At 37.8% G+C, this 27,914-nt stretch overlaps 1 protein-coding gene across 3 annotated transcripts in view; it reads left to right on the forward strand.

Annotated features, from left to right (window-relative positions):
• Positions 1–27,653, forward strand: part of ASB3 (ankyrin repeat and SOCS box containing 3) — a 95,613-nt gene extending 67,960 nt beyond the window's left edge. For 2 of the 3 annotated variants that reach the window (XM_079940627.1, XM_079940629.1), the window contains 3 exons: positions 4,728–4,985; positions 10,011–10,144; positions 25,918–27,653. In XM_079940627.1, the coding sequence (XP_079796753.1) occupies positions 4,728–4,985; positions 10,011–10,144; positions 25,918–26,123 (598 nt within the window). In that variant the 3' untranslated portion in view covers positions 26,124–27,653. The remainder of the gene's footprint in view (positions 1–4,727; positions 4,986–10,010; positions 10,145–25,917) is intronic. The other variant, XM_079940628.1, reaches the window with a different exon arrangement.
• The last annotated feature ends 261 nt before the right edge of the window (positions 27,654–27,914 follow it).

Genomic DNA, 27,914 nt, shown 5'->3' on the forward strand with positions numbered 1-27,914 from the left:
ACATGGATACATCTGACACAACCTAATGTTTTTATTTTATTTTCAGCTGACGGCTGAAAGTCATTCATTAAAACTTATTATATGGCCTTTTGATGATTCAGCTGTTAAGTTAGTTGGATATTTTGTTGGGTAATTGAAACTAAAAGTCTCAAGATATTTGCCCATTTCTATATGTTTAAAAGAAACCTTGTTAGCATGTTGAATTTCCTTTTAAGGTGTTTTTTTATCTGGGCCTGTTTCTGTGCACATTTTTGAACTTCAAAGAGCAGTATGATGGAAAGTGTACATGCCTCCAGATAAGGTCTAGACATCGCATTTTTAGTTTTTAAACTTCTTCTCTTTCTCCGTGTCTTATGATTTTCACTGTTATATAATGTGGAATCTCTTAATGTGTGACAATTTGTTCTTGATATTTATGTTAAATGGGAGGGACTACTCTAGGACTTGATGAGTTTTTCCAATCCTCCATCAGGGCTTGAAAGAGAATTTGTATTAAGTGTTAAGAGAAACACATGCATATGTCCATGTAGTTTACATTGTAACCAAAGTTTTATCTAAGCCTTAGGGTCTACTCTTCTTGCTCAATGACATATAATAATCAAGGTCATCATAGAGCACCGAAGTTGCTTGAGTTTCTGGAGCTTGTACATGTATCTGAGACCTTCTTAATATCCTTTGCAGAAGCTCAGGGTATGCTGAGAAAGTTTTATGATCCTCCAGTTTATTTTTTTATTATTCACCATATAAATGGTAGTTTTGTTGGAAAAGGGTTTATAGTGTAGCAGTAGGCAGTTTCATAAGCCTTTTAGGAGTATGCTCTTGTCCTTTCTAACACAAGGCAATGTGATAATTGGAAGAAATTTAGAGTGGGGTTTTCCAAAGTGTGTTTTATAGAGTACTCATTCTATACATTGTTAATAGATAATACACAGGATTAAAAGGGTTCCTTAGTTAATTAAGTTTGGGAAACACAGGGTTAAGCAATGGTAATTAGATTTCTTTCCTGGAGGGCTTCTAACAATTTTTCTTATGGTGTTGTGTTTTATGAATTCCTAAGGGGGAATGAATCTACAAAAGTTTGAAAAATTTGGAAAAATGGGATGAACTTTACAATAAATACACTATTGTTCCTGTGTTTACAGACTTTTGGGGCATTTTATACTCTCTTTATTAGGCTGTTTTCAGATTAACTATTGGATCCATTGCTTTAATTCTAAGGGTACTTCTTCTGAAAGGTGTCTGGAGGTTGAAGAAAAACACTTGACCATATAAGTTGAAAATTTAAGTTCATCCTGTATTTGTCCTTTCATGGACTAGTGTATATTATAAAGTGTTTCTCAAATATTTTCATTATGGAGGCTTTTTGTCATATATCATTTTTCAGGGACTAGTGTTCCATGGAACATACTTTGGGAAACATAGGTCTGGCCTTAAAATAATTCTCAATTTGACTGTTTCATGAAGTGTTTGGTTTTTATAATGTAGGAGAGATATTTCAGATATTTGCTGTATCTATCATATTCACTGTTAGATTTTGGTTTGATATTATTATCCCAATTCTACCAATTACTAGCTTGACTAAGCTCCAGTTTTTACATCTAGAGTGGAGATGATAATAAAACTTACTTTTTAGGGTGATTGTGAAGATTAAGGCAAATCTTCGGTGTAACACAGTTAACATACCATTTATTCTGGTACAGAATACATACTCAATAAAGTTTGTTATTATAGGGAATTATGTGCACATGTTCCTCTCACATTTAGAGATGGATGGTTGGTTTATCTGTGGCCTTGTGTTTAAAATTTTCTTAACATGAGCCACGTCTCGTTGCTATATTCGAAACTTGAATAAGAAAGCCTCTTGGTTTTGTAGTTTTATTCTAAACAGAAAAAAGGCTCTCTAGCTATCTGTAGCACTTAATCTAACAGGGTGCATTTAGGGCTCCCGTTTACCTTTGTATTCTATAGCAGAAAAACTGCTCTTTAAGAGCTAAAGTATCTATGGTTAGGCCATTGATGGTTTCAAATTGCTTGAGGGAAGAGTTTAGCCAGTCCCTGAATTGTACATGTAAACACAGATGCCTTGAAAATTAAGTCTTCTTGAGAATTATGTATCACATTTGTAATGAGGCAATGTCTTGAGCTTTTCCCACTGTTTACCTACATGTTTACTGGAATGTGTTCAACAGTCCATATCATGTGTTGATTGTTCTGTAGTGGAATCAGCAAGTAATAACTGTAGTAATAACGAGAAGCTAGTTAAATGAGGTCGAAGTAGTTGAAATAAACCAATTATATTGGTTATAACTGTTTAGAACCATCGGTCAGAAGTATCAATATATCCTTTAGCATTTCTTGTAGTGCAGGACTGTTGGCAACAAATTCTTTCAGCTTTCCTGTATCTGAAAGGAGCCAGAAGAAAAAATACATGCACACAGGGTTCTTTTCAAGAACACTGATATGAATGATGGGAGTTTCCTGGAACAAATAGCAATATATGGTAGACAGACAATGAATTTACTACTTTTTATAAAGAAATTTAAGAATTATAGATTTTTCTTTTCTAATTGCTATGCATATTATTAATAATAAAGAGAATTACCGTTTAATCTTTTAACTGAAGAAAAGAGCACAAATTGGAGAACAAATGAAATAGATTTTACAAAAATTTACATGGGGTAGGTGACATTTTACTTATGTATATAGTGTTTTAACTGCCTTAAAACCTTGATTTCAGGTTCTATACATAAGTCCTCAGAAGTAGGAGGTCTCCCATGACAATGGTTTAAATGTTTTATGTTCATTTTCTCTTATTTTTATGACTTCATTATGTAGAGTTCTATAATACTATGATTAATGAAATATTTCTTTTTTATTTCTAGTTATTTAAAATAACATTAATGCCAGTTTCAGAGGGAGACTAATTTTATTCTTGCATATTTTCTTTCATAGTTGTGTGTGTAATGAACATACATGTTTATTGAGCTTTGTTACAGTTAAAATTATATCATAAACAGTTTTTAAAATGTGGTCACACAACCATCAGAATTGTAGTTTTTGATGACTGTCATATTTTGCACTTACTGCCCCTCTGTTAAACATTTAGGTAATTTCTGTTTTTTAAAAATTTGTTTTTAAAAAATTATAGACAATACTATGGTTAATATATTTGTGCAAATAGGATATAATTTCTTTTTTATTTTGTCTCTTGGATAAATTCCCAGGATTTATGTTCATTATATTGTATTTTAATTTGTGTGGTATTTTAATTTACATATCATTTTATTTTACAAATACTTACATAATGCTAGTTCTGTGTGCCAGAAAGTTTAAATAACTTGCTCAGAGTCACACAGCTAGTAAGTGGCTGAGCACTCTGGCTCCAGTCTGTGTGCTCCTTATAACTTTGCTATGAAACCTCTTTTGATGCTTTTTTTTTTTTTTTTTTTTTTTTTTTTTTTGGCGGTACGCGGGCCTCTCACTGTTGTGGCCTCTCCCATTGCGGAGCACAGGCTCCGGACGCTGGGCCATAGCTCACTGGCCCAGCCGCTCCGCGGCATGTGGGATCTTCCCGGACCGGGGCACGAACGCGTGTCCCCTGTATCGGCAGGTGGACTCTCAACCACTGCGCCACCAGGGAAGCCCTCTTTTGATGCATTTTGCCAATTAGCTCTCTCATAAAAGGGTTACACTTATTTTCAATCATTTTAACCACAACTTAGCAGTATTGAATGATAATGTTTTCTTTTTTAAAGTAACCAATTCAATAGGTATAAAATGATAACACATTTATTCTGTAAAACACTTTATAAAGAAGATTAATTAAAAAATCTAAAGCTGTAAGTTAAATTTTTGTTCATTAAAAAAAAGCTTTTCTGGGCTTCCCTGGTGGCACAGTGGTTGAGAGTTCGCCTGCTGATGCAGGGGACACGGGTTCGTGCCTCGGTCCGGGAAGATCCCACATGCTGCGGAGTGGCTAGGCCCGTGAGCCACGGCCGCTAACCCTGCGCGTCCAGAGCCTGTGCTCCGCAACAGGAGAGGCCACAACAGTGAGAGGCCCGCGTACCGCAAATAAATAAATAAATAAATAAAAATTTAAAAAAAAAAAAAAAAAAGCTTTTCTGTATGATTGCTTTTTACCATTAGAAATTTAAAAGTAAGAGGAAGATTGACTAAGCTATTGTTGAAGAAGTGGTATCTTGAAGATTCCTAGACTGAATCATCTGTCTTTAGGGACCAGTCACATTGTTTTATTAACTTTGTTTAGCAAATATTTTGTACTATGGATACTTAATTGTGCAAAAAAAATCACAATTTGAAAAGTTTTCTACTTGTCAATGATAATTTTAAAACTTAACTTATTTAAGATAAATGTTTTAAATTCTAAGGACACGACTTGTTCATAGTTGGAAACTAAAAACCATGCAGAATGGTGTAAATTAAAAAGTAAAACCCTCCCTTTCCTCTGGTCCACTAGTCTCAATCCACTAGACATGTAAAAATCATCCACTATCCCATTTGCTATTCTTATTTTCCAGTTGTAACTACTGTTAACTTTGTAAGAATTATTTTTTTAATGTGAAAATCTAACTTCTCTTCTCTTCCCTTCCCTTCTTTTACCTTCCTCCCTCCCTTCCTCTTTCCTTCCTTCCTCCCTCCCTTCCTCCCTCCCTCCCTCCCTCCCTTCCTTCCTTCCTTCCTTCCTTTCTTTCTTTTTTGTGGTGGAGCTGTGACTTCTTTGGAATTGTGAATATTCTTTTGAAATATGGAGCCCAGCTAAATGAACTTCATTTGGCATACTGCCTGAAGTATGAGAGGTTTTCAGTATTTCGCTACTTTTTGAAGAAATGTTGCCCATTGACATCATGGAGCCGCATATCTGAATTTATAAGTCATGCAGTTAAAGCACAGACAAAATATAAAGAATGGTTGCCATCTCTGCTGCTTGCTGGATTTGACCCACTGAATCTCCTCTGCAGTACTTGGTAAGAAATCCTACCATGTGGACTTTACTCTTTTTGTGTGAGTGTACTACCTTTAATTTCCCCCAATTTCTTGAGATCCGTATGTTGGGAGGAGGTTGTTATTGTGTGTGTTTTGACTGTGATGGTTGGGTTGGGGTGAAGGAATTGGGGGGGCTGCTAATGGTGAGATTGAGTGTAAGGATAGAGTCCTGGAAAAAGGTCAGAGGTGGCTGGAAGGGAGTAGAAAGGAATGGGTGCCAGTGAACCCTCCTGAGAGGGTTATTTCTTCTACTTAGGCCATCCTTCACGCTGCTCTTAAAATGTCTGTGACAGAATGGTTGTAGCTGCTTTGGAGATTTCTAGCATCCCTTAGTCAAGTAGATTGAATACTCCTATCCTATAGCAACTTGTCTACTTGAACTTAGTCTCCCTCAATAAATACTGATTTCTGAAGTAGCTGAGTAAATAACTCTTTACCTCAAGTGGTTTCTCAGAAGAGCATCCCCTATGAGTGATTATATGAAAGTTGAATCAGAAATTTTCTAGGGCAAAAGGATAAAAACTGTTTTACCAACCTTTTCAAGAGTTATGTGTGTAGATGGACCAAGAAGGTAATTGTAGCGGTGAGAGAACTCTTTTGGCCTGATAATTCGAGTCAAATGAGGAAATAGAATAAAAGTCTCTAGGAATATAAAGAGCATAAAAATTAAATGTATTTTATGAAATTTCAATGAAACATCTAGAAGATTTCTTTTTTGTGCTTCAAAAATTACCATTTACCAAAATAATGTTTAGACAAATACTGAGATTTTGGATTTCAGCAGAAGAGTGCTCTGATATTTTGTTATTTAAATTTTGCTTTTCAAAAGAGGTCCTCTTTGGTATTCATGCAGGCAACACTAGTGGTTCCTACTTGTACATTTTGTTTGCATTTCTGGGACTCCATCTTCTGCCTAGTGGCTTCTCCATCTGTAAGTGAAGAACATATCTTTGTTTGGCAGGATCCCAGTATCTCACCTTTTTATTATGTCTGCCATAATATAGAATTCAAGAATTTTCATTAAGCAGAGGTTTTATGCTTAGGACTATCATCCCTTTCTGATACTAAATGTTTCAGATATGTGGCTTGTGAGGAAAAACTGCTTTCTGGTAGGTGGTTTGAGGAATATAGAAGTAAAGCAAAGTTTAGATACATGTTCTGATCTCCACTTTACTTTTTGTTTATAGTTTCCAGTGGTTTGAGTACCCGATTGTATTTACTTCTGTCTCCAGCAGCTGATTAATACATAGTTATCTGTCAAATCACTCACTGTTGCAATTCCCTCTATACCATTTCTATAAAATTTTATAAAAATCCATTGTATTTTTTAGATAATTGAATGAGATTTAAAAATTATTGACAATTCATTGAGAAATCTAATTTTTAAAAGTTATTTGTGCATGTTTACTTGTCCTAACAAATCCCCTTTTACATGTGCACACACACACATACACTCAGTACTGAGATAGAAACGCTCACTAATGAATGCTATATCTAGCTATTAACAAAGCTATTTAAATACCCTTAACTTTTTACTTAGTGAATTTTATTGTCGTGTCTGGGCTCCTGACAGCTAACAGCAGTTACCCCTCACCGTTCTAGGATTCACTCCCCAAAATGCTACTGTAAATCCAACCAACACGTTAGATAGCTGTGGGCAGTTCTGACAGTGTGTTTCCTTTCCTCTGTCACTTCACTTAGTGCTTATTCCCAAGGCACCCACTTTCTTCTCAGCCATGCTTCTTGTGTTTTTCTACTGAAGATACTAACTCGACTCCATATTACTTGCCCATTACTTTCAGCCTTCATGCTCCATTCTGGTTTCTAGTTTATTTCTTTAACCAACACTTAAAATATTGCCTGATACACAGTAGGTACTATTTTAAGTTCTTTTTTTTTTTTTGCGGTACGCGGGCCTCTCACTGTTGTGGCCTCTCCCGTTGTGGAGCACAGGCTCTGGACGCGCAGGCTCAGCGGCCATGGCTCACAGGCCCAGCTGCTCCGCGTCATGTGGGATCTTTCCAGACCGGAGCACGAACCCATGTCCCCTGCATCAGCAGGCGGACTCTCAACCACTGTGCCACCAGGGAAGTCCTATTTTAAATTTTTTACTATTAGCTCATTTAATATAAAACATAGTAGATACCATTATCCATATTTTATAGAGGAGGGAATTGAGGCACAAAGTATTTAACATACTTGCCCAAGCTCACACAGCTAGTTAGTGCGAGAGCTTAGGTTTGGACTCAGGCTGTCTAGTAGTGTAACTCATGTCTGTCTTTGTAACCCCTGTGCTATGCTGCCTTAGCCCTGTGTATCCCCAGGGATATGGTAGTTTTTATCACTTAATTTTAGGGATTCACTTAATCCCTTGCCTAACCTAGGGGGATCTGGGCCAACTTTTCTTGCTCTTTCCTACTCCTAAATTAGGAAGAACCTATTCAGGGAAAAAATTAAATGTATCTTCTTTTCCTTTCCTCCTCAGACAACTACATAGACTGCTGGAAGGAAAGGGAATTTGCTTTATCCTCCCAAAAGGCTTTGTAAAATATACTCTCCCATCCCTAGTTCTTATACAGGGTTCCCTGCCCCCCATGTGACTAGCCCATTTGAGAATTTTTGTGGTAATAAGCCACTGGGTTTGTGTTATATTTATTGGATGTATTAGGATAGAAAAGAGTTAATAAACCGTAAACTACAAATTATTTTGTAGTAAATTGTAAAACTTCAGCTATTTGAATTGAGAACGCCAGTTGCATACATTTTACTCTGAAGGAGTAACTTTAGTCACTTTATATTCATTAGAAAAAATACGATGGAAAATTTCACTTTAGCAATAAAAATGCTTAACATGGTCAAATTTTTGCTTACTGATCTTTTATTGAATGAATAACGCAAGTGTTTACGCTGAATGTGATGAATGTTTTGCTTTCTTTGATCAAATTTACATTCAAAGAGCTGTTATAAAATAATTATCCCATAAAAACGTCAATATGTTGTTAAAGTGGATTTTGGTTATATCTTATTTATATAACATATAATGCTGTTGCTTAATCTTTGTCATGTAAATTATAAATGTCTTTCCTAGGTATTGGTTGTCTTAAACAGTCTTTAAAGATGTATCAGGCTGAATAATTGCCTGTCACAATATAATCTGCAGAGTTGAAATATTTTTTCAGCTTTAAATGCAAGACTAGGTTTCCCTCACACCCCCAATGCAGTAGATGAATGATAGAAAGTAAATGTCATCTGTGCATTTAGTTGATTAACTGTCACAGGTTTATGATTTTACAACTGCTTTGTACAACGTAACAGTCAATGTAGTACAGTAACAATACATTTTCAGTGCCATTATCAGCATTGGTAAAATAAACTCAACATTATATTAACTAAAGCTGTGTAAATAGATTTATTTCTTATGTGTGTGTTTAGATAACTGCACAAAAATGACTTTGTTTTTGGCCACAGTGAGACAGCACATTAAGGTAGAAAAATGAAACCATTAAAAAAGAAACTAGCAACCAGAACCAAGTAACCTTTGGTGTGGGGTTCCTAGAAAGTGAAGGAGGTTGTTTGCATTTGAATATATTTTATCATTTCACTTATTCTCAGTATTTTCTGATAAATCGTGACTTCACTGAGAGCTTTTTGAGAAGTAAAATGTTTCCCAAAGCATTTGTGCTACAGTTTAAGTTCTTCCTTATATAAGTTTGCATATTAGAGAATTAAGATTTTAGGAAATAATTTTCATACTCTCTAATCAGTCATTTCAAGGATACTTTGACCCTGAATTACGAGAAATAAGTTGTCTTTGAGATGACAGGTTTAGAGTATTATTCAGTTTCTTTACTTCTATTTTTCCCTTATTTTGTCCTTGCTCAGTAATGTCTCCAAAAAAGTGGCCTTGAAAAGAATTTCTGTTTTTGAAGTAATCACCAGAGACCCTAATGATTTTATTTTTCTTCAAACAATGTGATGGTAGGGGAGTATCTAGTTGAGTACAAAATAAGTATCTTATTAGAATTTAGAGTTCTCTTTAAGCTTTGACTAAATTTCATGTGTACAATGTTATAAGGCCCACTGAAAATGTAATACTGAAAATTTCAAACCAGTTCTAGTAATATCAAATATTTATATAACATTTTATAGTTTTAAAAGTCTGTTTACTATATTGTCTCCATTATTTTCATGAATAGTCCCCTAAAATAGGTAGGTTAAGTGTTATTCTCATTTTAGAGACCAGGATCTAGGGCTTAGGTGATGTTAGAAATCAGAGCTTTTCTTGGGTCAGTGCTCTTTCTATTAGGATTCAAGTGCTTATAAAATTTGGGAAGTCTCTTTTGGGTGGGTTGGTAGGAAATATGACATTATTTTTAAAAAATAGAACGAGAACTGCTTGTCTTCAACAACTTCTTTCAGTTCTTAAAGACAACTTATTCTGATATGTCCTTTAGAGCCGTATCTACAATATAATGGGAAAGGTTCTTATAGGAGAACAGTTGTAGTACATCTCTGAGAGCTGGTCAGAAACAAGCCATCTCTCTCATGCACTCAGTTTAGGGACAGCTTTGGGTGTTTGGGCTTTATCCTTTCAGAACTGTTAAATTATGTGTCTGTGAGGATGACCAATCTAGATTTGGCAAGATGGTCCATTTGGGAGGAAATAATGGCAAATCCACTAATGACAGTGACACTGAATCTGTCTTTTCTTACCACTGCTGCTGGGGAATGGGAAGGAAAATTCCTACCCTCTGTAAGAGTAGAAACTCCTTTTGTCATCCATTGGACAACAACATGCACAGTCACTTGAGTTTCCTGTAGCAACTATAGCTGATTTTTCATGTCCACTGAACTTGCCTCTAGTTTCATGAATATTTTCTATGCTGCAGTTCTTTGTCTGCCTTCCATATCAAGATGTTGTAAGAATAGGTTATGTGGTGTTTGTTTTCAGGGTGAACCTTGGTGTATTTTGTGTCTAATTTTGTGTTAATCTCTTTCCAATATAGGATTGACTCAATCAGCGATGACATCCTTATCTTCACTTTGGAGTTTACTAATTGGAGGAGGCTTCCTCCAGCTGTTGAAAAGATGCTCTCTGCTCGTGCCTCAAACTCCTCTTGGACTCTACAGCAACATATTGGTAAGAAAGCACAATTTTCGGGCTTCCCTGGTGGCTCAGTGGTTGAGAGTCCGCCTGCCGATGCAGGGGACACGGGTTCGTGCCCCGGTCTGGGAAGATCCCACATGCCGCGGAGCGGCTGTGCCCGTGAGCCATGGCCGCAGGGCCTGCGTGTCCGGAGCCTGTTGCTCCGCAACGGGAGAGGCCACAGCAGTGAGAGGCCTGCGTACCGCAAAAAAAAAAGAAAGCACAATTTTCAAATACACTTCACTACCTTTTCTTTTCTTCCTTCCTTAGCTATGTTGTAATTTTAAGTGATAAGAGTCATTGGAGAACATATATTAAATTGGGCATCATTTGCATTTTCTTTTTTTAAAAATCTATTTATTTTTGGCTGCGTTGGGTCTTCGTTGCTACACACAGGCTTTCTCTAGTTGCGGTGAGCAGGGGCTACTCTTTTTTTTTTTTTTTTTTTTTTTTTTGGCAGTACGCGGGCCTCTCACTGCTGTGGCCTCTCGCGTTGCGGAGCACAGGCTCCGAACGCGCAGGCTCCGAACGCGCAGGCGCAGCGGCCATGGTTCACGGGCCCAGCCGCTCCGCGGCATGTGGGATCATCCCGGACCAGGGCACAAACCCGTGTCCCCTGCATCGGCAGGCGGACTCTCAACCACTGCGCCATCAGGGAAGCCCAGGGGCTACTCTTCACTGTAGTGTGTGGGCTTCTCATCGTGGTGGCTTCTCTTGTTGCAGAGCATGGGCTCTAGGCGCTCAGGCTTCAGTAGTTGTGGCACGCGGGCTCAATAGTTGTGGCACGCGGGCTCAATAGTTGTGGCACACGGGCTTAGTTGCTCTGCGGCATGTGGGACCTTCCCAGACCAGGGCTCGAACGCGTGTCCCCTGCATTGGAAGGCGGATTCTTAACCACTGCGCCACCAGGGAAGTCCCCTGCATTTTCTTTATGTGGGGAAAGGATGGGACTGTAAGGGAGGTCATAGTAATTTCCTTCAACACAAATCATATCTTGATTTATAAGTTTAGCCTAAGGAGCGTGTAAAGAATAGCAGGTGTTTACTGATATATTAATGATATCCTTTTATTTTTTAGTAAGGGTTACACAAACAAAATTGAGTCCTAAAAATCTTGTTAGTGAATATTTAATTTGTGGTTAGAAAAATGCTAAATGAATTTTCCTCTTTGGAGTGTGTGTTGATTTGTGTTCTCTATAGTATTTATCATCTCTAAAAGGAAGTATCACCATTCTTTATCATTATCTTTTCTTACTGAATGTATGCCAGTGTGTTGGTAAGATATAACTATGGAGGTGAGCTGGGTGGAAATTCTGTGAATTGATTGATATTTTAAATTACTATTTTAAATTATCAGTTTACCCTCGCTTTAAAGAAAAGTTTTTAAGCTAGTTAGAAAAAATAAAGAGGGTACAGTAGAAGATTTTACACAAGGAAACCAGATTAAACTAAACTTAATATATGCACAGTTTCTATTTACTTAATATATGCACAGTTTCTATTTACTTATTCAGATTTATTTTAATCTATTTTGTTAACCAGATTATGTCTTAAATTGGGAAAATTATTTCTTCACTGCTATTTTTACATGAAATGTGACTCTTCGTAAAACATATTGAATAGGTTTTTAACAAGTGAACTTACACATATGTAGAAATGTCTTCTAATTTCTTGGAAGATTACATTTAAGTAAATATTCTCAATCAAAAAAAGACATTCAGGAAAATATGCTCTTGAACTGAGGTGTATTCAAACTGTCAGTGAGGTTTCTTGTTGAAGAAGAAGTATAATCTGGAAGTCTCTGAGCCTTCCAGAACAGAATTTCTTTAATGATAACGTTAGAAAACTCACATGCATGTGAGAATTGCATCTGCTTTTGCTAATTATGTATGTGCAGTGGCAGGAAGTATCTATTTCTTAATTGATAGAATATGGGGCAATGGATTTGGGAACAAAAAGTCAGAAAGAAGGAGAGTATACCAAATGGGAAGATTATTGCAACCTATCAATTAGTAAAGATATGTGAGAGTTTACCTTAAAGACTCTAACATATGGCAAGTTTGTCCAGATGAAGGTAAGAATTGTGCATGAGTACATTATTCTTCAGTAGACTAAATCCATCAAGGGCTTCTTGTTTAATTAGGCACTAGGTAGAGCTTGTGTAGGATAATAATCATCATCTCTTAAGAGGATTTTATTTTGGCTGACAAAAGCCTTTTTCAAAGGTGTTAATGTAGCTAATGCTTTTCTGGTCTATTTCTCTTGCCAAGGCCTCTTTTCTTGGTTCCAGTCCCATATATCCAACTAACTTTTGGACATCTCCACTTGGTGTCCCACATTCTGACATATCCAAATTTGAATTTATCATTTTTCCTACAAATCCTGGTGTTCCTTCTGTTTCCTGGTTCAGGATGTGAGGTGGTTTGGGAGTGCTGTTTACCAAGAAAGTGAGTTATCCCTGGCAGCTCTTTGTTATTTGTTTCATCCATAGTGGAGGTTTCAACAGGGGTGATTTTGCCCCCCCACAGGGGATATTTTGGTTGTCACAATTGGTAGGGGTGCTATTGCCATCTAGGGGATAGAGGCCAGGGAAGTTCTGCTAAATATGCTACAGTGCACACGACAGCCCCCCAAAGCAAAGAGTTATCTGGCCCGAATGTCACTAGTGCCCAGGTTGAGAAACCCTGATCCACCTTGACTCTTGCGTTGTCCAGTGTTACAAAGGCCTTTTATTCCTATACCAGGAAGACTTTTTAACCCTGTTCTTATTGCAAACTACTTAGGAAACACTTGTGTTCTTCCTCTTAGTTATATAGGTTTCTCAGAATATTCTTCAGTGGTTCCTCTTCTGCAGGTAATGGGAGCCATTACAATGCTAGATTTTAGTAAGGCTGGAAAGAAAAGATATGCCCATCTACTCAGTTGCCCAAGTTTCAAATGGGATTGTGATTCTCTTCCTTTCTGTAGTTCAAGGCTGTCTTGATGGTACCCAGCTCCCCTTTTTTCTTCAATTTTTAGGATATTCAGTTTCCGTGTGTTGGTCATCTGTACTCTCCCCTCCTTTATTTGGATTTTGAGGTGAGGATTTCTAGTAAGCAGAAGCATGACCAGGGTTTTAATACCAATGGAAGTGAGCACAGCAAAACAATTCTTTGATTACCTCTCTACATGTATGGCAGTCTTGCTTTCACCTTACTTTCTCCAGTAACTTATCATGGTATTAAAAACTGCCTTATCAATATATTTCTTTTTTTTTTTTTTTTTTTTTTTTTTTTTTGCGGTACGCGAGCCTCTCACTGCTGTGGCCCCTCCCGCCGCGGAGCACAGGCTCCGGACGCGCAGGCCCAGCGGCCATGGCTCACGGGCCCAGCCGCTCCGCGGCACGTGGGATCCTCCCGGACCAGGGCACGAACCCGCGCCCCCTGCATCGGCAGGCGGACTCTCAACCACTGTGCCACCAAGGAAGCCCTCAATATATTTCTTTAAATATTTTGGAAAAGATGCTTCTTGTGGCTCTGCCACTATTTGTAAGCCCCTAGATAATTTCAGCTCCCTAGCTTCTTTAGGTATACCATTATCTATCCCAAGGGAAAGATTTTCTCCATTCTTTTCCTAAGCCCTTTTCAAGTCTTGGGGATGCCTTATACTCGCTCAAAATTCTGCTTTCCTCTCCCTTTTCCTCCTTAAGGGAATAGCAGCTTGCCCTTATAAATAAAAAAGACAACCAGTCTTGCTGCTCATCTTTTAATCATTAAGTCAGATTTGTCTTCAAAAGTTCTTTTGCTTTAGGAAGGAAATGTATACCAGGTAAAGTTTACTGACTGGTTGCAGTTAACAATTTTTTGATCACGTGCCTATATATACTTCTTAGAAACATCAGTTTAACTGCACATAGCAATAGACTTCTTAATCAAAAAATTTGCCAGCCCCTGCCCAACTGACCAAGATCAAGTCTAGGTAATTAATTATGTTCTTATGGATAAAAGCACTTGGCTTTAGTTTATCCTGAACCTTTAATGATCAAATATGAACAATTCTATCCAGAGAATTACATGTATCTGGATCGTACAAAGGATCCTGTAATGGCTCCTTGAAACTCTCTTGATCTATTCATTTCAGTGTTCCTCTGCTTTGTTCTAAACAGGATTTAAAACAGTTTATACATATAGATTATCACAAAACAGTAAAACAGAAGTTAAAAGTGAAAGCAGGGACTTCCCTGGTGGTCCAGTGGTAAAGAATCCTCCTTCCAATGCAGGGGACGCTGGTTCGAACCCTGGTTGGGGAGCTAAGATCCCACATGCCGCGGGGCAACTAAGCCCACGTGCCACAACTGCTGAGCCCGTACGCCTCAACTAGAGAGCCCTTGTGTCACAAACAACAGAGCCCACGTGCTCTGGAGCCCGTGCATAACAACTAGAGAGAGAAAAAACCTGCATGCCACAACTAGAGAGAAGCCTGCACGCTGCATTGAAGAGCCTGAGCGCTGCAACAAAAGATCATATGTGCCACAACAAAGACCTGACACAGCCAAAAATAAAAAAATAATTAATTAATTAAATATTTTTTTTAAAAAGTGGAAGCAGAAGAAAAATATGGAGTCAGGGAAAGCTTATCATGGTAATCTGAAACTTGTCTATGGATACTCTGCAAATTTGGCTCTGACTGAACTCTCTAGTTCTTGACACTAGGTTACAGAGTTCATAAGATAAAAAACTCATTGCTCAGAAGTACAGATATTCTTGGATGTTGTGATGGACAGTTTCCTAGGCAACATCTTGGTAGCCATGGCTTCTTGGAATTTTATGTTACCAGTCTTCAGTGTGGACTGTTGCTGTCATACCAAGGTATAATTCAGTAAAAGTAGTTCTTAAGTGGGCCCTGGTTCTCAGGTCTCTGTTGCTCTGACTTGACCAGGGCTAGATTTATAATATCTGGAGGGATGGATGACCTGTGTGCACTTTTGAGCAGTTCTCTCTAAATATTGTAACACTCCACTCAATTTTTAATAAGCAGTGGTGAGCAGTGAGTTCAAAATTAGACTGCCTAAGAAGTATCAGAGTGTAGCTATTTTGTCTTGCAGATTGAGTTGAGAACACATTTTTAAGAGACAGTTGATCTCTCTCTCTTTTTTTTTTTTGTGGTACGCGGGCCTCTCACTGTTGTGACCTCTCCCGTTGCCGAGCACAGGCTCTGGACACGCAGGCCCAGCGGCCATGGCTCATGGGCCCAGCCACTCTGCGGCATGTGGGATCCTCCCGGACCACGAACCCGTGTCCCCTGCATCGGCAGGCAGACTCCCAACCACTGCGCCACCAGGGAAGCCCGAGACAGTTGATCTTAAAAGCAGAGGTAAAGGGCTCCCTGGTGGTGCAGTGGTTAAGAATCCGCCTGCCAATGCGGGGGACACGGGTTTGAGCCCTGGTCTGGGAAGATCCCTCATGCCGCGGAGCAACTAAGTCCATGTGCCACACAACTACTGAGCCTGCGCTCTAGAGCCTGTGAGCCACAACTACTGAGCCCGTGTGCCACAACTACTGAAGCCCACGTGCCTAAATCCTGTGTTCTGCAACAAGAGAAGCCACCGCAATGAGAAGCCTGTGCACCGCAACAAAGAGTAGCCCCTGCTCGCCACAACTAGAGAATGCCTACGTACAGCAACAAAGACCCAGCGCAGCCAAAAAAAAAAAAAAAGAACCTCGTTAGTAATTACCTTTCATCTTTAAAAATTGAGCATGTGACCTTCTATTTGTAGAGTAGGAAACTTTGACCTCCCAGATACTAGCCATGTTATGGCTTAGGCGAATCATGCCTTGATTAACAGTGTTCTGCAGGCTGCCCTTATTACTGGATTTAAGAGCCAAGCTTTTTTTTTTTTTAAGAGAAATTTATAGTTAACTTAAAATTTTAGTAAGGTTTCATCTTCCCATTTATAAAATTTTAGCTTCACACAGCCTCTTATAAATCCAAGTGGTGGATTTTATTTTTTGTTTGTGTCTGTGTGTATGTGGTGGGGAAATCCTTACTAAACTAGGTACCAATGAGTTGTATCCACATTTGCTGGGACATTTTGCTGGTAAAACTACTTTTATTTTGTCAGCAATCTATTGATAAGCTAAGAGAGGAGAAAGTGTTGCTCTAGAGCAATTAAAACAATTTTTTTAAGTGTCTTAGATATTGGGTCACCAATATTATTTGAAAGCCCATTTTACTCTTCCCATATATGTACATTAGATATGTGTGCTGGCAGACCCCTGGGACAGCTATATCCTAATTAAAAGAAAATTATTTTCCATATCCCAAATATTTATTTTAGGGATATGGAAAGTTAGGACAGAAGCTTTGGAATATTTATTTTAGGGATATATATTTTAGGGATATGGAAAGTTAGGACAGATATGGCAGTTAGGACAGAAGCTTTAATTTTTGATAGCTTGTTCATTTGAGAACTTTTAAGCACTCATCTGTAATTTTAGTTAGTTCCAAATGTGGACCATAAGCAGAAGTCGTTAGTGAAGAGAATCTATCATGTAAATATTTCTGTAGGTGGGCATTTACAAATCTAGCTGTTTATATTCATTAATTCCTTAGTAAGTGGGTTCTTTAATTGTGTGTCAACTATGTATCAGATACTGATTTAGAATCTGTGAGTGAAAAATAAACAGTTCTCTAGTGCAATGGCTAAAAAGGAATGATGCAGGGTTATGGCAGAATTTTCTTTTTCTTTTTAAGGTGAGAGAGGCCTGAACATGTTTTATAAATTAAAGGGTCTCAGTTTGTTTAAGGAAAACATTAAAGATATGGAGATAAAAGCAATAGTTTATATAATAAGATTTCAGATAAGCCGGAGGGAGGATTAGCCTCAAATAGGCCCCTTCTTTTGAGAATAAGAGAGATGAGGGTAGGGTGGATGTAGATAAGTTTATAGTTTGAGTATTAGGAACTCAGAGAAAGAGAGCCTAGAAGATCTCCTATTTTTACTTAGGAGTAAGAGGTAAAATCTTGCTAAAAAGGAAACTGAAGTGAGAGTTTGGTAGCAGAGACTTGATTTAGAATGCTTGTTGTGGCAAACTGGGAACCAGTGAAAGAGATTTGCTGAACAACACTGAGAGCCCAAGTGGAGGTTGGAAGTGGTATAGTTCATTCATATGGTTATATGGTAATTTTTTCCCAGCATTGCTTTACTTTCTCTGTATTGGAAAGAAGGAAAGTGGTTAGATTGATCTGGGGGTTGTCAGAGCAGGTACAGAAGAATTGAGGATGATAAAATAAAATAGCATCAGTGATGGGCCCATGAACACCAAATAAGAAATGAGAAAGGAAAGGGACCTGATAAACCAGACGGCAGGAGGAGTTGGGACCCGAGGTCTCAATGATATTAACGATCAGGTGTAGTGGTAGTAAGAGAGAGCACACTCTGGAAGGATGGTAAGTGGTGTATGTTGGAATTTAAAGACAGAAAAATGTGGGTCTGAAGGTGGTGCAGAAGAACTGTGAGAATGCTAAAATTGCCACTTAGACTTTATGATAAGTGTGACAAGGTGTGGAAGAATGAGAAAATTATATCTTAGAAATTGGTCAAGGAAGTAATTTTGGGGGGAGGATCAGGCTTCTGTGAGGACAAGAGGTGAAGAGAGTGTTCTGGACAGTGTTCTAGATGAAGGCAGATTTGTTTATGATAGAATATAGGGGTTCCTGAGAACTTTACGGAAAGGTATTCGAGGGACTTAAAATTTACTTTATAATATTGAACTTAATTTTTTCTTATTGTCTCAGACTGCTGTGTTATATTATAGTTCCCTAAACAAGTTAGGGAAATGAAGAATGGATTTTTATTTTCTGAGAGATCCTGAGACCATGATTCATTCTTTCATTTGATTACCACAGGAAAATGCTTAGGCTAGATGATTTTACTTAATTTTCAAGTATTCCAGGCTCCAGAGAGAGGCATCCTAAAGGTGGGAGAGAGGAAGATGAAATTGCTTATCATTGATTAAGTTCCCTTTCACTTTATCTTTTCTCTAATAGTGAGGTAGTTGTACAAATTGAGCTTTCATCTTTTTTTTTTCCACTTAGCACACATGGCCGAGTGCCTTGTACCTACATAGCTATATGGGTTAGGTTTGCACTTCCCAAAGTGGGTGACCTGGCACCCATACTTCTGGTGTACCTTAATGAATTGTAGTTCATGTTTGACTGTTCAGTGGACCTGTGATTACATCATCTAGTTTTAACCTAACCAATTCTCAAAAATTGGTCAAGCGGCTTAAAAAGATTCCTGCAAAAATAACATGTTATGTGGATGATACTAAAGGTACCAATACAAGTGAACCAACAAAATAATCATAGAGCTACACTCCTATTTTTTTTTTTTTTTTTTTGCGGTACATGGGCCTCTCACTGTTGTGGCCTCTCCCGTTGCGGAGCACAGGCTCTGGACGCGCAGGCTCAGCGTCCATGGCTCACGGGCCTAGCCACTCTGCGGCATGTGGGATCTTCCAGGACCAGGGCACGAACCCATGTCCCCTGCTTCAGCAGGCAGACTCTCAACCACTGCGCCACCAGGGAAGCCCTTTTTTTTTTTTTTAATTTAATTTATTTATTTTTGGCTGCATTGGGTCTTTATTGCTGCATGCATGCTTTCTCTAGCTGTGGTGAGTGGGGGCTACTCTTCGTTACAGTGCACTGGCTTCTCATTGCAGTGGCTTCTCTTGTTGCAGAGCACGGGCTCTAGGGTGCACGGGCTTCAGTAGTTGTGGCACATGGGCTCAATAGTTGTGGCTCATGTGCTCTAGAGCACAGGCTCAGTAGTTGTGGCGCATGGGCTTAGTTACTCCGCGGCAAGTGGGATCTTCCCAGACTAGGGCTCAAATCCGTGTCCCCTGCATTGGCAGGCGGATTCTTAACCACTGCACCACCAGGGAAGCCCTACACTCCTATTTTTATCAGATAGTCATGTCATATGATAAAAAAGCTGACCACCCAATCTGAGCTGACGAGAAGTTCAAAAGTATCAAGAAAAATATTTAAAATATGGTTCACCTTAAAAAAATAAAATAAAATATGGTTCACCTCCACTAATGTTAACAGTGAGCCTTGATGTTAGTATGTAGTGTGCATTGAGGTATTAGGTAATGAAAATATCATAATCAGCAAGACACTCTAAGCATCCAGAACATAAAGACAAACCCTGTGATTTTTTCATCAATATTTAAGTCTTATGTTGCTCAGTCCATTATTTTTATAAAGTATACTAAACATAATGACAGATGCTTAGAGCTGCTTTTAAATTTGCTTATTCAATAGTGAAAAGACAAAAAGTTACATACCGTTGGGGAGATGCATGTTCTTGCTGCCACAGTAAAACAGACTGAAATAATATGGGGACAAAGTAAAATGCATTTCTTATTAGCAAATATTGTCGAAAGGAGCATAGAAAACATCGCTAAAGAGTTAAAAGAATAAAAATATAACCTTGCAAGTAGGAAGGATGGTATACTAAATTGGAAGAAGGTATATAATATTTATAACATGTTTCAGCTTAGGGTTGTTTTAAGATTATGTTTCAGTAAGAAAATATAAATAATGTTACTTTTCTGAGAGCCACTAAAGGAAATATGTACCAGAAAGAATATATTTGCAACAGTAATGACTTATTTAATAGAAAAATGTTTTTTGGAAAAGCTGTGTAAGACTGCTGATGGAGTGGCTTACTTTTCTGTAAATGTGAGGAAATGGAGATAACATCACACATGAAAGGAGTTTATTGCATCATTAATAGTCAGGCTAATACAGGAAAGGAGTTGAAACCAGAATTGCCTGAAGTAATACTGTTGTGAATAATTTTATAAAAACATGACCTTTAAAATATATATATGCTTAGTGAAATAAACCATTACAGAAGGACAAAAAAAAAGAAGAAAATAAAATATATATAGTCTTTGTAGTACTTTATGATGAGATGGGAGTGACCATGATTATTGTTTATACATGCAGAGGTTTGGTCTTTATCTTGTGACAATATAAAAAAGAATCCTTGAACTTAACAATGAATTATGTACTTTTCTTTTGCAAAAATAATACTGTTCCAATTTTCTTAACCTTTTTTTTTCTTGGTAATAAATAGCTATGAATAGTATGAAACCTAGTACATATTTTCTAAAATTCTGTTGATTTAAGGTAAAAATGATATTTTAACTGAGTGAGAAAGCAAACTACTTTCTGAAAGAAACTTTGCTATGGGGAGATGATTTCAAAAACAGATGCTGGGAAATATTTCTATTGTTATGTGATTTTCTTGCCAAAAACCATGTGCATCACCTAGAAAGACTCTTGTATTGACACACTTAAAATACTTGGAAACAGTTTCCTTAGATTTTGAATGCATTTAATAAAAATGTGAAAAAACGAAACTTTGTAATTAGCTTGTAAACTGATTGATACCAGGAAAAATAGAAATTTACCAGTTGAATTTTGATAAAAGTTTTGCATAATTGCTAGATGAGATAAGTTAGTATCCTGATTAGTTCAGCTAAGCCACAAGGTACTCCTCCTGTTTGAATCTACATGGTTTTTGTAAGATATTTTTTTAACTACATCAGTAGATTGGACCTAGAACCAAATCTTGGACTTGCCACGTCACTACAAATTAAATTAGTGAACCTTAGTCACCTTGCTTTTGTTAAAATATTATTATTAACATATTTAGCAAAAGTAAAAAGGGTTTTATACCGTTAATAGATAAATGAAGTTATTTTAAATATGTACCTTATTTCATTTTAGCTTATTCTTCTAATTTTATGTATTTTATTTGTACTTAGTGTAGATAATGTTAATTTAGTAGTATACATATATAATTTATATGTACGTAAATATCCATACATTGGTGTTATGTACTCAAAGACTTTTCACTAATTGGGTGTGCAGTCAAACAACATTTGGAGTTCACTAGATTAGATGGTGCCTAGGATATGTATGGTATTTTACAGTTTATAAAATGCTTAATGCTTTTGCAAGTGTGTTCTAACTTGAAACTTATCAACAACCTTTTGATGCACAGGGGTGTCAGTTATGTTCATTTTATAGATGAGGTATTATTCCCATTTCATAGAAAAGGAACTGAAAGTCAGAGCATTTAAATGACTTGCTGCAGGTCACACAACTAGTTAATAATGGCTCATCAACTCCAACTCCAGGCTTATTACTGGGTGGTGCTTTTCCCATTCATTCCATTCATTGCTGTTCTACTGGTCATTCTTTAAGTTTTGATTTCCTGCCCTAATCTGTCTCTTATTTGTTCTTCAGAGTCCTCAGGTTGTTGCTTTTTAAATTTTGTCCAAGTTTTTAGTTGTAGTCAGTGGGAAAGAGAGAGACTGTACAAGTAAATTAAGAAGGACTGGGAAGAAAAGAATGGAACCATAAAGACATTATATTAATGATGATAATACACATTGTAGTAGATGGCCCAAAAGTCAGATAAATACCTTTGATGTAGAAAACCATGCAGAGGAACCATAGAAATAAAGTCTAGGCAGATACATCATTTGAATATTGGCATGAGGGCAGGCTAGAGCTGAATGGTTGTAGGAAATATAGATAATGGGTGTGTATGATGTACATGTAGTTCTGTGCTATAGTAAACTTGGCATTAACAAGAATAATGAATTAAGAATTGTGGGGTTTAGTCTGATCATTGTTTTGATTTTAGTACAATTCCATAAAACATGTGGCCTTCTATTTTGATTGTTCTGTGTATGTACAACAAAATTAACAAAATTGAAGACTTTATATATGTAGAAATGAATAGTTAAAAGTTGCTTATCTAACAGATCTAGAGATAACTGGGTTTAACATACTAATTTGAAACTGATTGGTCAGAAAAGTGACTTAAAAGTATAGCATGGGCTTCCCTGGTGGCGCAGTGGTTGAGAGTCCGCCTGCCGATGCAGGGGACACGGGTTTGTGCCCCGGTCCGCGAGGATCCCGCGTGCCGCAGAGCGGCTGGGCCCATGAGCCATGGCCGCTGGGCCTGCGCGTCTGGAGCCTGTGCTCCGCAACAGGAGAGGCCGCAACGGTGAGAGGCCCGTGTACCGAAAAAAAAAAAGTATAGCATGGTTTCAGACATTATTTTCTAGACTATGATCAGTGCCATAATGTAGGAAAAGGGAGATTTATTTAAGAAATTAAAATCTGATTTTAACAAGTTTTCATGAAAGTTATGTTTTACATACAGCTTCTGGGCTATTCCATATTTTATATATATATATATATATATATATATATATAAAATGTATGATTCTTTAAATCTATTTTTTTTAATTTATTTTATTTATTTATTTTTGGCTGCATTGGGTCTTCGTTGCCACATGCGGGCTTTCTCTACTTGTGGCGAGTGGGGGCTACTCTTCTGCAGTGCGTGAGCTTCTCATTATGGTGGCTTCTCTTGTTGCAGAGCACAGGCTCTAGGCGCACGGGCTTCAGTAGTTGTGGCACGTGGGCTTCAGTAGTTGTGACACGCGGGCTCAGTAGTTGTGGCTCATGGGCTCTAGAGCTCAGGCTAAATAGTTGTGGCACATGGGCTTAGTTGCTCCACGACATGTGGGGTCTTCCTGGACTAGGGCTCGAGCCTGTGTCCCCTGCATTGGCAAGCGTATTCTTAACCACTGTGCCACCAGGGGAGGTCCCATGGGCTTTTCCATATTATAAATTCAAGGCATGACTTGATCTTCTCTCAACCTGGTGACAACACATCTGGAAATACTATGCATCACTAAAACTTTCATAGGAATTTTGCATGCTTTGAAATATTGCATATACGATTATACAGTTCCCTTAGTATTTACTGGCATATTAAACTAAGATGGCACTGATGGGTATATTACTGTCTGTGTTAATAATCCATAGGTAAAAGACTCCCTCAAGTTCAAATGAATACAGTTCTTACCTCTAATTGTTCATCAGGCCAGCGATTTATTTTGCTCACAGGATGAAAACCAAAATGGTGCAGTTGAAATTGGAACCCGTAACTGAAGTAGCTATACCCTTTCCTTTTTTATTATTAAATGGAAAGATCTTCCAAAACTTACGATAGTTTCAGTGGTTTAGAAGTTGTTAGAGAAATATTTTAGGCTTATCACAGTTTAGAGAACCCTAGACTTGGGGTCAAATCATTTGGATCTAGTGTCAGCTCTGTTGCTGTATGATGTCAACACAGGCAAGTCACTTAAGCTTTCCATAACAAATGTGTATTGGTCCAGTTTGGCTTGATCACAGATGATTAAGCTTCCACACCCATGTCAGCATAAACAAACAAATGGTTTATTTAGTTGTAAAAGATAGGGCTGCAGTGATGTAGTCAGACTGCCTCTTAGAAAGGCTTGTCTGCACTGCAGGAGGCTGTGGGACAGCCAGAGGAACACTCCGCAGTCAGCCTGAGGATTTGTAAGTCAGTGTAGTCTGTCAAGTTGGTGAAGCTGGAGAAGTGTTAAGGATTCCTTACCTCCGAGTGAGCAGCTCTGCTCCAGGTTACACAGCCATCCTTTGTCTTCCTTCTGGGTGTGTGGTAAGTATCTACATTAACAAAAATGTGCAGAATGAAGAAATTTCAATTTAACAGGATGCATATTAAACTCTAACCAAATAGGAGTAAAAATTCTCTTCACCAATCTCACTGTGATCCACACAATCTAGTCTTGTCATTTTCTCTGTCAGTCCCATTTGACTATGCTTATGGCATGCTCAGGGTTTGCAGCTGATAGGCCACTTTCCAGTATGCCAGCATACTTTGGCCCTACCAGCTGAGTTGTGTGCTTACCAAGAATCAGTTATGCTCATTTCCAAAACTTGTATTACATTTGTGCATACCCAGTGACATTAGGACCAATTATTGTTCCTGATCTCAGTGGGTGAGAAGGTTTCCTTAAGTGTAATAGTTGAACATGGGCAACCTACTTGTTGAAATTGAACCTGCTTACTACTCCTTTGGAAAACTGTGGAGGTTTGCAGTTTGAGCACGCTTTGCATGTGGTTTCCTGCTAATCTCTCTAGTGCTCCCTTTATCTGTGTTTTCTCATCTTAGAAGGGAGAATGATGATTCTTCCTTTAAGTTTACAGAAAAGGTTAAAATTTAAACAATATATAAATATGGAAACAGTGAAAGTAAATGTGCTATATATTGTAGATGCTGTAATCTTATTTATAATGGGGAGTCTATGTGACTCATGGTTTAAGGAAATACTCTTCTTTGACTCAGGTTTTATGTACAAAATCAGGTAACTCTGCTGCTTTTCTTATTTGGCATTTTGAAACACTATGGATTGAGGAGTTTCCCAAACCCTGAGTGAACTAACCTAAACTTAAACCAATAAGCTGAAACTAAAATGTAAGATGATGGACTAACTTCAGTGGTCTGGAAGATGTTAGAGAATTAGCATGTCTCAGGCCCTGTGGGTTATTACAGTTTAAAGAACCCTAGACTTGGAGTCAGACCAGCTGGTCTTATATCAGCTGGGCTCTTGATAACGCTTGCTATCTGCTGCTCTGCTGCTCTGATCCTGGCCTGTTAATCATTGGTACATTTCACAGGGATTTACAAAAGATTTCTTGGACTAATAAAAAGCATTAGATTTGATTCACATAAAACCACTAGCTGTTTTTAGTGCTCTTGGTTTTCACGGACATTAACTTCTTTAGTTAACACTTTTCATCTTGGAAAACAAAACCAGTATCTTACGATTCTTAATCAAGCATATGTGGGTTATCCTTTAATTGGTTATTAGCTTTTGGCAGCAGTGGTTTTAGCATGTGTATGTACACATGCACATTTTGGGGTCATATGCACTTGAGTTTGAATCCTGTTCTACCACGTACTAGATGTATGACCTTTGGAAAGTTACTTAAACCTCTTTTTTTGTGTGTTTTTTTGTTTGTTTGTTTGTTTTGTTTGCGGTACGCGGGCCTCTCACTGCTGTGGCCTCTCCCGTTGTGGAGCACAGGCTCCGGACGCACAGGCCCAGCGGCCATGGCTCACGGGCCCAGCCTCTCCGCGGCATGTGGAATCCTCCCGGACCGGGGCACAAACCCGTGTACCCTGCATCGGCAGGCAGACTCTCAACCACTGCGCCACCAGGGAAGCCCTAAACCTCTTTTTAAACCTCTGTTTTCTTATCTCTGTGAGAGCATGATAATATCTACCTCACGGGGGTTAATGAAGATAAAAAGAGGATGTGTATCGGCATACAGCATAGTAGGCATTTGATAGATGGTCCTTTTCTCTCTGTGTCAATTTTTAAATTTCATTCTGTATCATGGATAAAAAGAGCAAAACTTATGTAAGCTACATTTTTATTCACTTGAATGTGGTAGGCCTGGAGACTATTTGCAATGAGAGTAAGAGGGAAGTAACGTTTGCTACTGTGTGCTTCTATCATTTCTAAAGTTAGATCACCCATTTCTTAAGTCCGAACTGGTATTGGCAGAAATTTAGAATTTGAACATTTAGTTTTATATGGCCCTGGGTACTGACTTTGGAATTTGTGGCCAGAAATCGGAGGAAGAAGAACCCAGTGAAGGCTGTAAAAAAGAATAAATAAATAAAGTTTATTTTGGTCATCCTGGCCCAAGTAATCTATTTTCAAAAGTAAGTCTAAGTAACATATCACTTCTCTTCTACTACGCAGACGTGGGGAAAAAAGGGCATTTACCTTAATGTACTGTTATATCTTTCTGGTTCAAACATTTTAATCTTCCTTTTTCTGTTTGTTTCTCCAGCCTCTATTCCATCCCTGACCCACCTTTGTCGTTTGGAAATTCGGTCCAGTCTAAAACCAGAGCACCTACGATCTAACAGTTTTATCTGTCAGTTGCCACTTCCCAGAAGCCTACATGATTATTTGCTCTATGCAGAGGTTTTGAGGATGAATGAAGTTCCAGAACTGGCAGTTATTCAAGATGGAGAAATCAGTGAAGCTACTTAACACAGGTCATGTCTTACTCTGAAAACCACCAAGATAAGGAGCCATGGAGTACAAATTCTTCACGATTTTATTGTCACAAAAGATGATTTTTGTGTGGTTGGTTAGATTTTAGAGGGCAGTAGTTTAATGCAAATGTTTACAACTAAGCTCCCTGGTAAAAAAGTATAAACCTCACTAGTGTTACTTTATTGCAGTTTTATCATCAGTACACTTTATGTTGTAAATTACCTAACAATTTTCTGCTTTATTCTGTTAATGAACTGTGGCTAAACATGGTGTATTTCCACCTATGATTCTATGTTTACCTAGGGCTAGTATTTAGAAGGGAATGCATAAAACTTCACTGGATGTGTATACACAGTGGAGTTAAATCTCTCTTATATTTATAAAAGAACTATCTTATATTCTATTCTCATCTCTTAATTCAGTTGAAATTCATTGGCTTTTCACAGGTAAACTCAGGGGAGAATTCTTTCTTTAAAGACTATAGAAAATGAATCATTTTGCTGTTGTTTTTTTTTTCCAGTTCCTTGATACTCTCTTTGGCTAAAAAAGATTCCTGTTTCTGCAAAGGCAAGAACAGACCTAAACTCAAAGATATGCTCAGTTGAAAAAAAAGAATTAGGTTGGTATTGAGATAAATGTGCATTTTACACAGTATTAATTAGGAGACTGGGAGAGACATTTCTGTGGTACCATCTTTAAAGAAAGGTATGTATTCCTGAGTTGCTCAGTATCAAATAAAACTGAAGCTCCATTCAGCCTCCAAATCAGAGGGCACCTTTGATCCTGTGAAGCAATGATTGCTAGTTCTATTAATGTTATAGTGGGTTTCTTTTTTACTATCTGGATACATTATCAAATAGTCCATGAAATTTAAACCTTAACATCCTAGGTTAATGAGACACTGCCTCATTGGTTTTGCAATTGCTCGATATGAATCTAGAGTCAGAGAGGACTGAACACCGTAACAGGTGAGCTATGTTAAGAGACTGTGGGCAATAGTCTTGAGAAAAAGGTTATGAATGCATTAATGTTGTGATAGACAACTAGAGATGGGATCCAAAGGAGGGCAAATATTCTGTCCTATTGGGATGCTGTGACTTAAAATAGATGGGAGTGGGTTAGCCAGATTCATCTCTGATAGGCGCTTGCTATTTGGTAAAAGCAGTGATGATGGCGTACCAAATGATGGAGACATTAGGGTCCAGGGGGATGACTAAATTCAGCACAGATTAGGGCTGTAGTTGCTGCCTGTGGGGTGGGGAGTTTGACTGTAGTTATACAGGCAGAGATAAGGGTGGATATGGAAAAACAGGTGGAAATTCTGATAGTTACTAAATTCTAAAAAAGTATGTACTATGTAATATTTTTTAAATGTCTGTATTTTTCCAAACCCTAAGTCTCTGATTTTTATATAACCAGTTTTTTGTTAGGGTCCATTGTACATAGAATGTTTACATTTGAGGGTGAATCTTTTCATGTGTTTTTGTTCATGTTCAAATATGTAATAAATTCAACTACTCATAACTTACTGAGCTTTTATTCTTAAAAATCTCAAAATATTTCAGATACATTAAAACCCTTAGTATTTAAAACATAAATGATTTTACTTACTGTATAAATGCATCTTTCTTTTAGACTATTTTATAATATAATATTTATGATTTTTATGACTAATAACAAGGACTCAGTGAGAAGTCTAATCTAAAAGTACCTGAAGGTGGGTGAATTATAGTCACAGCCTCTGATCAAAATGATACATCCAGTTAGTGTGAACTTTAAGCTCTG

This window comes from Stenella coeruleoalba (genome assembly GCF_951394435.1).
Source record: "Stenella coeruleoalba genome assembly, chromosome: 13".
In the NCBI taxonomy this organism is placed as follows: Eukaryota; Metazoa; Chordata; class Mammalia; order Artiodactyla; family Delphinidae; genus Stenella; species Stenella coeruleoalba.